General features: G+C 42.5%; 1 protein-coding gene across 24 annotated transcripts in view; it reads left to right on the forward strand.

The window, feature by feature from the left end:
- Positions 1–358: 358 nt before the first annotated feature.
- The window catches only part of LOC127567064 (calcium/calmodulin-dependent protein kinase type II delta chain), a 362,600-nt gene continuing 349,477 nt past the window's right edge, over positions 359–13,481 (forward strand). For 19 of the 24 annotated variants that reach the window (XM_052009742.1, XM_052009800.1, XM_052009765.1 and 16 more), the window contains exons 1-2: positions 359–891; positions 1,361–1,455. In XM_052009742.1, the coding sequence (XP_051865702.1) occupies positions 827–891; positions 1,361–1,455 (160 nt within the window). In that variant the 5' untranslated portion in view covers positions 359–826. The remainder of the gene's footprint in view (positions 892–1,360; positions 1,456–13,481) is intronic. The other 5 variants (XM_052009820.1, XM_052009867.1, XM_052009843.1 and 2 more) reach the window with 1 other exon arrangement.

The following is a 13,481-nucleotide window of genomic DNA, read 5'->3' on the forward strand; positions in this document are numbered from 1 at the left end:
CATGGTCCAGACAAAATAAAGCGTGTTGATTAATCAATGGTCAGTGATGCCGGGAGAGGAGGACCGCTTTTCGCAGCCCGGGACATCAGTCTCCTCATTGCCCCTGCAACCGCAGGCTGTGCAGTGTTACGATATCTTTGCACAAGGGTTCCGTGTACCGCCGCCTCGCCATTAATGTTTTGACCAGGCTCCAGGCACAGATTCGACGCGTGCCTTGGATTCATGATTCCTCTACTCAATGTGCAGCCCAAGTTTTGCCCTGGTCGGCCTTTGACGTCACTCGCCCTCCCCCCCCCCTCCTCCCGCCGCAGCCAGTAGCAATCCGGCTCGGCTGTTTTGGTGAAATATATCGCGAGATGTTGGAAGCGCTGAGCCGGGCTTCAGCTTCTCATTTGCCTGGGTAGCGAGAGGGCTGAGTGGGGTCGGAGCAGGTGACTGCGAGCTGTTGGTCCCATCCTCCCTACCTGAGGGGAAAGAAAGCGATCGGAGTGGGGGAGTAGGTCACACAGGCGAGACAGCGAGCTCAGAAACCGTGCATGAGGAGAAAGGAGGGCGTGTGTTGGTTTGCGAGGTGACAGGACAGTCGGGGAAGCTGCTGCGAGCTCCGCTCACTCACTCACTCACTCGTTGCCGCTAGACCAGCGAGGGACTGCGTTCAGGGAGAAGCGTCTCCAAGCCTTGTCTCGGCGCAGGGACAAGCAGGGATCGGAAGGAAGGCGGGGGTTGTCCACTCTTGGAGCCAGCGTTGCCCCGGCCAGGTGGTGTCCACCGTGCGGGGGATCGGCGAGCAGCTTGAACACCGGAGACAGCAGCCACCGCCGTCGTTATGGCTTCGACTACAACCTGCACCAGGTTCACGGATGAATACCAGCTCTTCGAGGAACTTGGAAAGTACGGCAGCAAATCTGGCTGATTTATGTTTGTCTCTAAATGAATAATATGGTTGGATTTCAGGCGTGCTTGATTTGCGATAAGCATGAGTGCTCGAGCGGAGGTTCGCAATGTTTCAGTGAAGTGCAGTCTCATTCTGTCTGCAATTTTATTGACTATTAGTTACAGGCACAGAATTTAGCAAAATATGCGCTGTAGTTTTGTCCTTTGCACATCGGATCTAGTGCGAAAATGTTCTTGTAAATCAGAAAACATTGTAATATGTATTGCGTTGGAAATCTTAAAATGTTTGGCTTTCGTGTGGCGGAAACGTTGATCGTTTCCAGTGCGTTTAATTATTTCTGTTCATTTTATGTTCGCCTTTGCGTGTCAGCCGCAGTGAAGCAGTGTTACAAGTTGGTGAAGCTTAGTTGTTTACCTATACCATTTTTGTACATAATGTCTGAATATATCTGATTGTTGCTTTCAGGGGAGCATTCTCGGTGGTGAGGCGATGCATGAAAATCTCGACGGGACAGGAGTATGCTGCCAAAATCATTAATACCAAAAAGCTCTCTGCCAGGGGTAGGTACTATGTAGTATACAAGCCCATTTCTATCAATAATTAGTGCGGGATTTATTATAGGAATGATTAGGGAGTACAGTCAAAATGTCTGTCCTATTAGATGATTTTAAAATATATTTTATGATCGTAAAATTTCAAAATTCAGACTTAACATTTTAATATGGATCATTGTGTGTGTTGAGAGGATATTGTAATTTTGTTTTGAAGATTTATTAAGTGTGAATATGTATTGGTGTCATCAGAAAGGTTTGCCTTCATAAAATTCAAGTAGAACAAGCCTAAGTTGGCGAGGTAGGACGAGTCAGTACTTGTATACTTTACTGTGTTTGATGTGGGAGAGCATTCCAATCACTGGTCCTTTATTGGACCTACCATAAAAAAACACCAGGGAGTGGAATTTGCTTTACATGTAAATGCAGAACCTGGCAGGCTCAACAATTGTGACAATAGTTAGGTTGTATCATTTTTAATAATATGTTCAATGCAAACCATACTTTTTAATGTGTCCTGCATGCATTAATATTCAAAACAATCTTCAGTACCAGTTAAATATATTACGTGTGCTACTTTATTTTCTCTTAATCCCATCCCCCAGCTTTTTCATATTGTATTCCTTTCCCACTGAGTTGGCTCTGTGCTTGGCTCACTGCAGTTGTGGTCCTGCAGATTCTGTCAGTTCCAGCAGCCAATCAATTGCTACTGAAATAATGTACTATATTTCATTTCTTCAAGAGGCTTTTGGCCGTGGAAGAAGCATGTCAGTCTATTAATCAACCAGAGGAGCCTTACAGTAGTTCAATGAATTCTCAGAGGGAAGATAACAAGCCATGAGGCTCACTAATGACTCAATGTATGAACATGGACCATGATAGTTAGTGGAAAATGCCAGGTTGAACGTGTGCTTCTGCCATGCATGGAGATGATTCTTGTCCATCTTTAATAAAAAGGTATATTCAATGTGAGGTAATTGGCTTTCAGATTTAATTCTTCTTTCCCCCACCCCCACCTTGGGTGAAGCTTGTGTAGAGTTGTGCACTGTTGCAGAGCATCAGCTCCAAGAATCTACTGATGTAGAAATGCAGTGTGAGGTATGAGAGAATCCTGGTGGGGGAGGGAAGGAAATGGCATGCATTCAGGTTGTAGTCTTGGAGATGCTGAAAAGATTGTTGCCCAGTAGAAGACTAATGGCTTCATGGCATGTGTGGAAATGCCGATAAGTTGTCAGTTGTTTAAACATGCACAACCATTTCCAATTATCTTTCAAATGTATTAATGTATTAGTATTTCTAGAAAGTAGCACTAGAGTTTTCTAATGATTATGATGATATGACAGCTGCTTCAAAGCAGTTAAGTTTTAAGCACTCAAACTTGGGATTTATTGTTGCACACTTGGATGCTTATTTCACAAGATGTGGCATTGCATTCCTTTGTTTTGTACCTGAACTATTGGGAAAGATCCTTTAAAACCAAAGGAAGGATCTCTAAGAATATATCATTGTTAAACTATAATATCTCTAATCTGTATAAACATAAGGAAAATTTATTTGTCCTTTGCAGCTAACAATCACTTTCCTATATTTTCTTATTGAATATCTGATTAGATTCAAAGGCACAAGGAGAGCTAGGATGTTAATTGTTCCATTCTTGCATTCCCTTGTCACAGTATTAGAATACCTCCCCTGTGAGCTTTTAGCATAGTTACCAAATTTCTTGCTCGAACTACTGAAGGCATTGTATAATCAAATGGAATGAGGGGTTTTGATATCAAAACCTGTGATGAATTAACTTATGATTGGGGGATTTTTTTAACAAAAAAATGTCCAGAATGCTTTGTATGTTGAAACTTTGAGTTTTAGTTTCAAAGTGAGGAATATACACAATTATCTGGCACGAACTCATGAATGTGGAATGAAATTTGTGCATTTACTGAAAATTTCAATACTGACAAAGTTTTGAGTTTGTTGACAATCTTTTCATGACATTTGAGTAAATTGTTTATTTCTAAAACTAGAGAGGTATTTTCCTGAACTAGATGTTCAAATTACTTCTGTTGTTGAAACTACAATTAAAAATTCATAACTTGCTTTGAGGATGTTTACTCAACTGAAGTGTCTGTTTTGAAAATATTTTCTCAGTAAATACTGAGAGTACTTAAAACAACTAAAACATTTTATTGTTCAAAGTGAGTTACAGTAATTTGCTATTAGTACATTTTTAATGTTTTTTTTCTATGGTTGATACGATCTCTTGTAGAAGGAGCAAGTCAAATTCACCTATTGTAACTGTGTAATTTCAGCATTAGATTCCACTGTGGATCCCAGCTTTTGATAGTTCACTGCTGCCTGAGATTTGAACCCAGCTTTGTCATTATTTTGTTTTGAGTTCCCAGTGGCACAGAACTTGCAGCTGCAGCAGCTGACCCACAAAAAGAGATTACACTTCTGTGGTTCCCCCAGTCAAACTTAACTGTAAAATGCTGGTCAGCTGCTCTGCAGAGGCTTAGTGCCACAACCTGGCCTTGTAGGTGTAAATTTCATTTTAATCCCTCCCCCCCCCCCCCCCCCCCCCCCATTAAAGTTGGTGGGGCCAGAAAAAGCTTGCCTATCAAATTGCTGAAAAACAAAGTCTTGACAGCTAAGCCAAGCCCACCAATAATGCTGGCTATCAAGTCTTTCAAGTATTCAGAAACATGTTACGAAAAAAAAAAGCATTAAAATGTTAATCAAACTTGCAATATTTGACATTTTAAAGATTACAATTAACTTGCCTAAATGGGCAACATTTTAAATGTTATACATACACTCGCATAAAAGACAAATATTTACCTTAATACTTGCAACTGTTCTACATTGAAATCAATGGAAGAGTTACGGAGTTGTACAGCACAGAAACAGGCCCTTCAGGCTACCATGTCCATGCATTATCTTTATTTATACTTGTCCCATTTACCTGCTTTTGGTCTGTAGTCTTTTCCTTGGCAATTCAAATACTTGTGTAGATACTTAGATGTTCATAGACAGTACAGAACCTGGCCCTTTTGACCTGTTTCATTAAAGCCGACCGTAATGCCTATTTGCTCAACCCAGTTGCCTGCATTAGTCCCACATCCCTCTGAACCTTTCTTAATCAACTACCTTCCAAATGCCTTTCAGACATTGTAATCGTATCTGCCACCACCTCCTCTGGCAGCTTGTTCCAGATAACCATCACCCTTGGTGTTGGGGAAAAACATACCCCTGAGATCTCCTTTAAATTTCCCTGCTCTCACCTTAAACCTGTGTCCTCTAGTTCTTGGTGTTCTTGGTCTGGGGCAAAAGGTTCTGCCAATCTTTTTTGTAGGAAGGTGTGTGAGTTCCTGCCTTCACCACCACCTCGGGCATTGTGTTCCAGATTCTGTGTGTGGGGAAAATTGCCCTCAGATCCCCTCTAAACCTCCTGTCTCTCACCTTATACATTTTTATCCTCTAATTTTTAGACACCCGCACCATGGGGGAGAAGGATTCTTAAAATCTATCCGCCTCATAATTTTGTGCATCTCTATCTGGCTGTCCTTCAGCCTTCTCCCCTCCAGGGAAAACAAAATCTCCTTATCCAATTTCTCCTTATAACTGAAATGTTCCAATCCAAGGAACATCCTGGTGAATCTCCTCTGCACTCCTTCTAGAGCAATCACATCACATCCTTCCTATAGTGTGACAACCAGAACTGTGCACACAGTACTTCAGTTGTGGCCTAACCATAGCAAGTTTTTCCAAACCAGAAGCCCTGGATAAACCAAGAGATTCTCAGTCTGCTGAGGGCTAGATCTGTGGCATTCAAGACCGGCAATCCAGAATCCTACAAGAACTCCAGGTATGCCCTATGGAAGGCCATCGTGAGAGCGAAAAGGCAATTCCATGTGAAGTTAGAGACACAATTGGATGCACAATAGCTATGGTAGGGTTTACTGTACATGCCATTACTTCCCATAAGGTGAAACCTAACAGCATAAATGGCAATGATGCGTTGCTCCCCAACGAGCTCAACACCTTCTATGTACACTTTGAAAGGGAGAATAACACTACACCTGTGTGAATCCCCACAGCATCTGATGACCCTGTGATCTCTGTCTCAGAGGGCGATGTCCAAACATCCTTCAAGAGGGTGAACCTTCACAATGTGTCAGGACCTGATGGTGTATCTGGCCATGTACTGAAAACCTGTGCCGATCAACTGGCTTGAGTGTTCAAGAACATCTTCAACCTCTCTCTGCTGCAGTTGGTGATTCCCACCTGCTTCAAAGGAGCAGCAATCATTCCAATGCTCAAAGAGCAGGGTGAGCTGCCTTGATGACAATCGCCCTGTAGCACTCACATCTACTGTGATGAAGTGAATTGAGAGGTTGGTCATGGCTAGAATTAACTCCTACCTGAGCAAGGACCTGGACCCACTGCAATTCGCCTACTGCCACAACAGGTCAACAGCAGACTCAACCTCACTGGCTCTCCACTCTGCTTTGGAGCACCTAGACAACAGCAAGACATACATCAGGCTACTGTTTATCGATTAAAGCTTGGTGTTCCATCAGTATTTATAACCAAGCTTCAAAACCTAGGCCTTTGTACCTCTCTCTGCAACTGAATCCTTGACTTCCTTATTGGGAGACTACAGTCAGTGCAGATCGGCAATAATACCTCCTTCTCACTGACTATCAACACAGGCTCACCTCAAGGATGTGTGCTTAGCCCACTGCTGTACTCCACACTCAAGACTGTGTGGCTAAGTACATCTCAAACACCTTCTATAAATTTGCCGATGACACCACTGTTGTTGGTAGAATCTCAGATGGTGATAACGAGGCCTACAGGTGTGAGATAGATTGGTGTCACAACAACAACCTAGCACTCAACGTCAGCAAGACCAAGAAACTGATTGTGGACTTCAGGAAGGTAAAGTCGTGAGAACACACACCAGTCTTCATTGAGGGGTCAGCAGTGGAAAGGGTGAGCAGTTTCAATTTCCTGGATGTCAACATATCAGAGGATCTGTCCTGGGCCCAACACATTGATGCAATCACTAAGAAGGCATGGCAGCAGGTCTACTTCGTTAGGAGTTTGAGGAGATTTGGTATGTCACCAAAAACTCTCTTACAAATCTCCGTGGAAGCATGGTGGAGAGCATTCTGACTGGTTGCATCACAGCCTGGTATGGAGGTGCCAATGCACAAGATTGCAATTGGCTGCAGAGAGTTAGACTCAGCCAGCTCCAGCATGGACACAACTCTCCCCACGTTGAGGACGTCTTCAAGAGACGGCACCTCAGGGAGGCGGCATCCATCATTAAGGAACCTCCCCATCCAGGACATGCGCTCTTCTCATTACTACCATCAGGGAGGACGTAAAGGAGCCTGCAGACCCACACTCAATGATTCAGGAACAGCTTCTTCCCCTCTGCCATCCGATTTTTGAATGATCCATGAACACTTCTTCATTATTCCTTTTTTTTGTGCATTATTTGTTTTTGTTATTTATAGATTTTTATGTCTTTGCAACATACTGTTGCCACAAATCAACAAATTTCACATCACATTAGTGATAATAAATTTGATTCCGATTTTAACCAAAGTTGTAACATCACATCCATGCTTTCATACTCTTTGCCCTGGTTAATGAACTTCAGCATCTACCTATCTGTGCTGCCAATTTGAGAGATCTATGGGTGTACTCTAAGTTCCCCCTGTTTGTCAATACTCCTGAGGACCATACCATTTGCCGTCTATATCCCATCCTTGTTTAATATTCCAAAATGCATCACTTTGTACTTGTCAGGATTAAGTTCCATCTGTCATTGCTCTCCCGAGTTTTCCAGCTGACCAATATGAAGCTCGTATCATTAGACAATCCTCCTCGCTAACTGCAACAGCATAAATGTTTGTCACCTACAAACATACTAATCATGATTCCTATATTAATATCCAAGTCATTTATATATACTCACAAATTTTAAAGGTCCCAGCACCAACCCTTGTGGTACACTACTGGTCACCGCCTTCCAATCAGAAGAGCAACCTTCCACCAGCAGCATCTGCCTCCTTTTACCAAGCCAGTTTTGAATCAATTTGCAAACTTTTCGTGGGTCCCATGGATTCTTACCCTGTGGCCCAGCCTTCCATGTGGGACCTTGACAAAGGCCTTGTTAAGGTTCAAGTAGACAACATCTACCACATCTCCCTCATCAATATACTTATTTATTCAAAACATTCAATCAGGTTAGTTAGACAGGATTTCCCCACAAACAGAGCTACTGACTATCCCTAATCAATTCCTCCTTTGCCAGGTGTAAATACATCCTGCTGCTTAGAATTGTTTCAAATAATTTCTCTAACACTGATGTAAGACTCACTGACCTGTAGTTACCTGGTTGATCCCTGCTGCCCTTGATAAGGCCCCAGCAATCTTCTTCCTCACTTCCCATAGCAGCCTGAATTGTATGTCATCAGGCCCTGGGGATTTATTTGTCCACCTTTATTTGCTTCTTAATGCTAGCATGCTCTAGAATATCACCATCCCTCTCCATCTGCCATGTATTTTTTTTCCCCTTGGTGAACGCATGGAGTCCTACAGCACAGAAGCAGCCCTTCGCCCCAACTCGTCCATGCTGACCAAGGTGCCTTCCTGAACTAGTCCCATTTACTTGCATTTGACCCATATCCCTCTAAATTTTCCTATCCGTGAACCTGTCCAGATGTCTTTTTAAACATTGTAATTGTGACCACTTCTACCACTTCCTCTGGCAACTTGTTCCAGACATCCAGCACCCCCTGTATGGAAAAACCTGTCCCTCAGGTCCCTTTTAAATCTTTCCTCTCACCTTAAATCTATGCCCTCCAGTTTTAAACTCGCCTACCTTGGGGGAAAAAAGACTGTGACCATTCACCTTATCTATGCCACTCATGATTTTATAAACGTCAATAAGGTCACCCCTCAGCCTCCTAGGAAAACAGTCCCAGGCTATCTACGCTCTCCTTATAACTTAAGCCCTCCAGTCCCGGCAACATCCTTGTGAAACTTTCCTGCATCCTTGGTAATCTGATCACATCCTTCCTATAGTATGGTGACCAGAACTACGCACAGTGTTCCAGGTGCATTCTCACCAATGTCCTACACAGCTGTAACATGACATCCCAATTCTTCTACTTAATGCCCTGTCTGATGAAGGCAAGTACCACCTTCACCGCCCTTTCTGCCTGTGTTCCCATTTCCAGGGAACTGAGTATTTGTACGCCCAGCTCTCTTTGTTTTGCATAACTCACCAGAGCCCTGTCATTCACTGTGTATGTCCTGCCCTGGTTTAACTTCCCAAAATGTAACATTTCACACTTGTCTGAGTTAAATTCCATCTGCTGTTCCTTTGTCCACTTTCCCAGTTGATCTAGTTCCTGTTGTAACCTCAGACATTCTACTTCACTGTCCAGCACACCAGCAATTTTGGTGTTTTCTGCAAACTTACTAAAAATCCCACCTACATTCTCATCCAAATCATTAATATATATGATAAACAACAGGGGACAGGCACTGATTCCTGTGATATACCACTGGTCACAGGCCTCCCATCTGAAAATCAACCCTCCACTATCACCCTCTGATTTCTTCCACCAAGCCAATTTTGTATTCTGTTGGTTTGCTCACTCTGTATCCTATGTGATCTCATCTTCTGGACCAGCCTACCGTATGGGATATTGTCAAAGGCCTTAGTAAAGTCCAAGTAGACAACGTCCACTGCCCTGTCCCCGAAGTCAGCTCTTCAAAAAAAACTCAATCAGATTAGTGAGACACAGTTTCCAACGCACAAAGCTGAGCTGACTATCCCTAATCAGTCCTTTCCTTTCCAAATGTTGATAGATCCTGTCCTTCAGAATCCTTTCCAGTAACCTTCCCACCACTGATGTTCGGCTCACTAGCTTGTCCTTGCTTCCTAAATAAAGGCACAGCTTCAGCCACTTTCCAGCCTTCCAGTCCAAGGAAGGTACAAAAATCTCTGCCAGGGCTCCAGCAGTTTCTTCCCTTGCTTCCCACCATGTCCTACCATACACTTGGTCATGCCTTGGGGATTTGTCCACCTTTATGCACCTCAAGACTGCCAACACCTCCTCTTTCAAAATATTGATCAGGAAATCACTGTTCATTTTCCTGAACTCCCCAGCTTCCATGACCATCTAAATGGTAAATGCAGATAAGTAGTATTCATTTGAGACATTGCCCATCTCCCGTGCTCCACACAAAGATGACCGCACTGACCCTTAATGAGATCTATTCTCTTACCAATTACTCTTTTGCTCTTAATGGACAAATAGAATCTCTTGGGATCCTCCTTTACCTTATCTGCGAAGGATATCTCATGTCCTCTTTTTTTTAAGTGTATTCCTACGTTCCTTATACACAAGGGATTTGCTTGACTCCGTCTGCTTATACCTGACATGTGCTTTCTTGGCCTGAGCGAGAAGTATTCTACAGATGGGAAGTATTCATTTAAGACTTCTGTATTCATTAAGACCTCAAATACAAGGAGAATTCCCTCTGCCAGGTCCAAATAATGTTTCTGGAACTGATTTGCATTCAATGGGTTTCATTTGGAAGAATTAGTCAGAGTGTCTATAAGATGGATACCTCTTATAGAAATTTGTAAGGGCTGTATTGTCAACATCAGAGGAGAAATATACAGCAAAGGCTGTGTCATTCTGGTTGGAAGGTGGGATTAGGAACAATATTCATAAAATAGAATTAATCTGTGACAGTGGAGGAGGTTGACAAGGTAATATTCCTACCCAGTGAGGGTGAAAGATTTTGGACTGAAGGAAGCATTCCTTATAATGTTAGCGTAAGTTGTTAACATAGACATTTTCATGGACTGATGGTAAATTTAAGAGGCCATTAGGTTTTTGTGCATATTCAAGTACTTTTTAAATTTGAGGAATCTGCTTTTAACGTTATTTCAGGCAGTGAGTTCCTCATGCCCCTCACACACTGGATAAAAAAATTATGGCCCATCTCGCCACTAACCATTTGAGCGGTTACTTTAAATCTAAGCTGTTTGATTACTAATCCACCCCCCCCCCCAACCCCACCAAAGGAAATGAGTCCTTTCTGATTACTCTCACTGCGTTCTTGTTACTTTGTTCACTTCAGTCAAGTTTCCATTCAGCCTTCACCATTCCACAGCAAGTAGCAGAACCAGTCCAATCTTTCCATATGGCTCACATTTTCCATTAATGACAACAAACCTATGCACTCACTCCAATATAATCAAAACTTTGCTATAAATTGTAGATGAGAAGTTTATTCATTGCTTGACCTGTGATCCAACTCGTGCTGTATTCCATTGGAGCATAACCCCTCGTGTTAAATTCAGTGTCTTGGCTAATAAAAGAAAGCATCATATCAAACTTGTTCTGTTACTTTAAGAACTACTGGAAAAGATCCCTATGTTCCTCGATGATATTCTCCCATTTATTGTACGTTCCCTTGTCTTGTTGCACACCTCTAAATGCATTACCGCACACCTGTGGATTAAACTTGGTTTGCAACTTTTCTACCCAAATAACCATATCATTTGTATGTGGCTGCAGTCTAAATCGTTCCTTCTCATTGCCGACAAAATGGTCTCATTTTGTATCCTGTGCAAACTTCCTCCCTTTGACCAAGAATGTTAAAAATGTAAGCAGGTATAGGTCATCTGGCCCCTAGCATCTTTTCCATGATTCACTGTGATCATGGATGATCTCTTAACTCAGCACTGATTGATATCTGATTCCCTTTATGTTCAATAATATATTAATTTCTGTAACTCTGCAACCGGGTCTCTGCAGCCCTTTTGGGTAGAAAATTCCAATGGATGAAAAAATTTCTTCTCATCTCATTTCCGATTGGTCTACCCCTTATTTAGAGACTGAGGATCCTGGTTATATGCACCACCGCCAGAGGAAACATTATCCCTGCGTCCATCTTGCCCTGTAAGAATTTTGTTTGCTTAAATTGCCTCTCATTCTGAATTCTAGAGTGCATAGGCCCAGCATGCTTTTGTAGCATTCCCACTGGTGAAAGTATATCCTTGGGTAGGGAGACCAGACCCATGCATAATATTCCCTGTGTGCTTTCACCACACCCTATATATTTGCAGAGGGAATGTCCCATACATTTAAGTCTCAATCATGAACATGTACTGTAATAGGCATGGATTATGGAGTCCTGCAAAGCCCCAGTGCTAACTGCCTTCCGTACACCTGATAACCATTACTCTTTGCTTCCTGCCAGTGAGCCAATTTTGGGTCCAAAATTATAGCAGGTTATCATGTTCTCTGGTCGCCATGCCCAATGATTACTTAGAAGTAAGGTCCCTGTTATGTAGGCAATTTGCATACAGCAAGTTCCCATTAAAGTTAGAATGAATCAGAAGGTTCTTTTGTTTGACTTTTGATCAGAGTACCAGGTGAACTTTGCTCAACTTTGAATAATGCCTTGATAATCATATTATCTTCCTGAGAGAGGGCTCAGGAAAATATTTCAATTATCAGGTGCTTTCTCTTGCACATAGCCACCTTCAAAAATTGTGCTTGGGTTCTTCTTTGGAGCACGGGACCACAATATTTTGATTTAAAGGCAAGAATAACATTTGAATTGAAATGGATTATTTTTCTTAACATAACTGTATAAACTTGACATTTTGTGGGCAGCTCTGTATTTTGTGGTTTCGGATTGCAAGCATAATTTGTTTCAATTAAGAAATTAACTCTCCCATTGCCACTGTGTATCAGACCGCGAACATTGATGTGATAGTTCACTTGCCACCTCTACGGTCTCCACAGATTGCTATACTCTTCATCTGGCTGCCTGCTAGTTACTAATGTCATTTGCTTGACTGTTGGCATCTGTATCTTGTAGCTTTCTTGCCCTTTGCCCAACCTTTCATTCCCAACTTCCTAATGTCACTCAGTGGCACATTTTTATTTGGTGTTGGGCTGATGACATTCATGGCTAGCCAGTGGCTCAGGAAGGAATTGTTAACAGCTGTAGTATGCATGTCAATGTGTTCTGGGCTTCTGTATCCACGCATTACAATGAAGAACTTTGCTTGCTGCTCTCCATGATGTACTACCAAGTCCAGGGGTATTCCATAAATTACTGATTTGAAGGGTTGGATCCAATTCGTAGTTGGCAGATTGAGGGCGACACCTTTCATTTAAATAGGTTTGCTGACCTTAACTAAGAGAGTAAATTACTGGAAGGGATTCTGAGAGACAGGTATCAATCTGCATTTGGAAAGGCAAGGACTGATTAGGGATAGTCAGCATAGCTTTGTGTGTGAGAAATCATTTCTCACAAAGTTGATTTGAATTTTCTGAAGAGATGACCAAGAAGATGACAAGGGCAGGATGGTAGACATCATCTACATGTACTTTAGCGAGGCCTTTGACAAGATTCCGCATGGTAGGCTGGTCCGGCAGATTAAATCACATAGGATCCTGTGTGAGTTAGCTAACTGGATGCAAAATTGGCTTGGTGTTAGGAGTCAGAGGGTGGTGGTGGAGAGTAATCTTCAGATTGGAAACCTGTGACCAGTGATGTGCTGCAGGGATTGGACCACTTGTATGTCATCCATATTAATGATTTGGATGAGAACATAGTTTGACATAGTAAGTTTGTGGATGATGCCAAAATTGGTGGTACAGTGGACAGTAAAGAAGTTGTCTAAGGTTACAGTGGAATCTAGATCAACAGGGAATAAAAGATGGAATTTAACTTGGACAAGCGCGAATTGTTGCTTTTTGGGGAAGTTAAACTTGGGCAGGAACTGAAGCGTAAATGGCAGGTCCTTGGAGAGTGTTGTAGATCACAGAGACCTAGGGCACAAGTACATAGTTTGCTGAAACTGGTGACATAGGTAGACAGGGTGGTAGAGAAGGCATTTGGCATTTCATTGGTCGGGGCATTGAATACAAGAATTGGGACATCGTGCTGCAGCTGCACAAGATGTTGGTGAGACTGCACTT

This window comes from Pristis pectinata, chromosome 2 (genome assembly GCF_009764475.1).
Source record: "Pristis pectinata isolate sPriPec2 chromosome 2, sPriPec2.1.pri, whole genome shotgun sequence".
NCBI classification, from domain to species: domain Eukaryota; kingdom Metazoa; phylum Chordata; class Chondrichthyes; order Rhinopristiformes; family Pristidae; genus Pristis; species Pristis pectinata.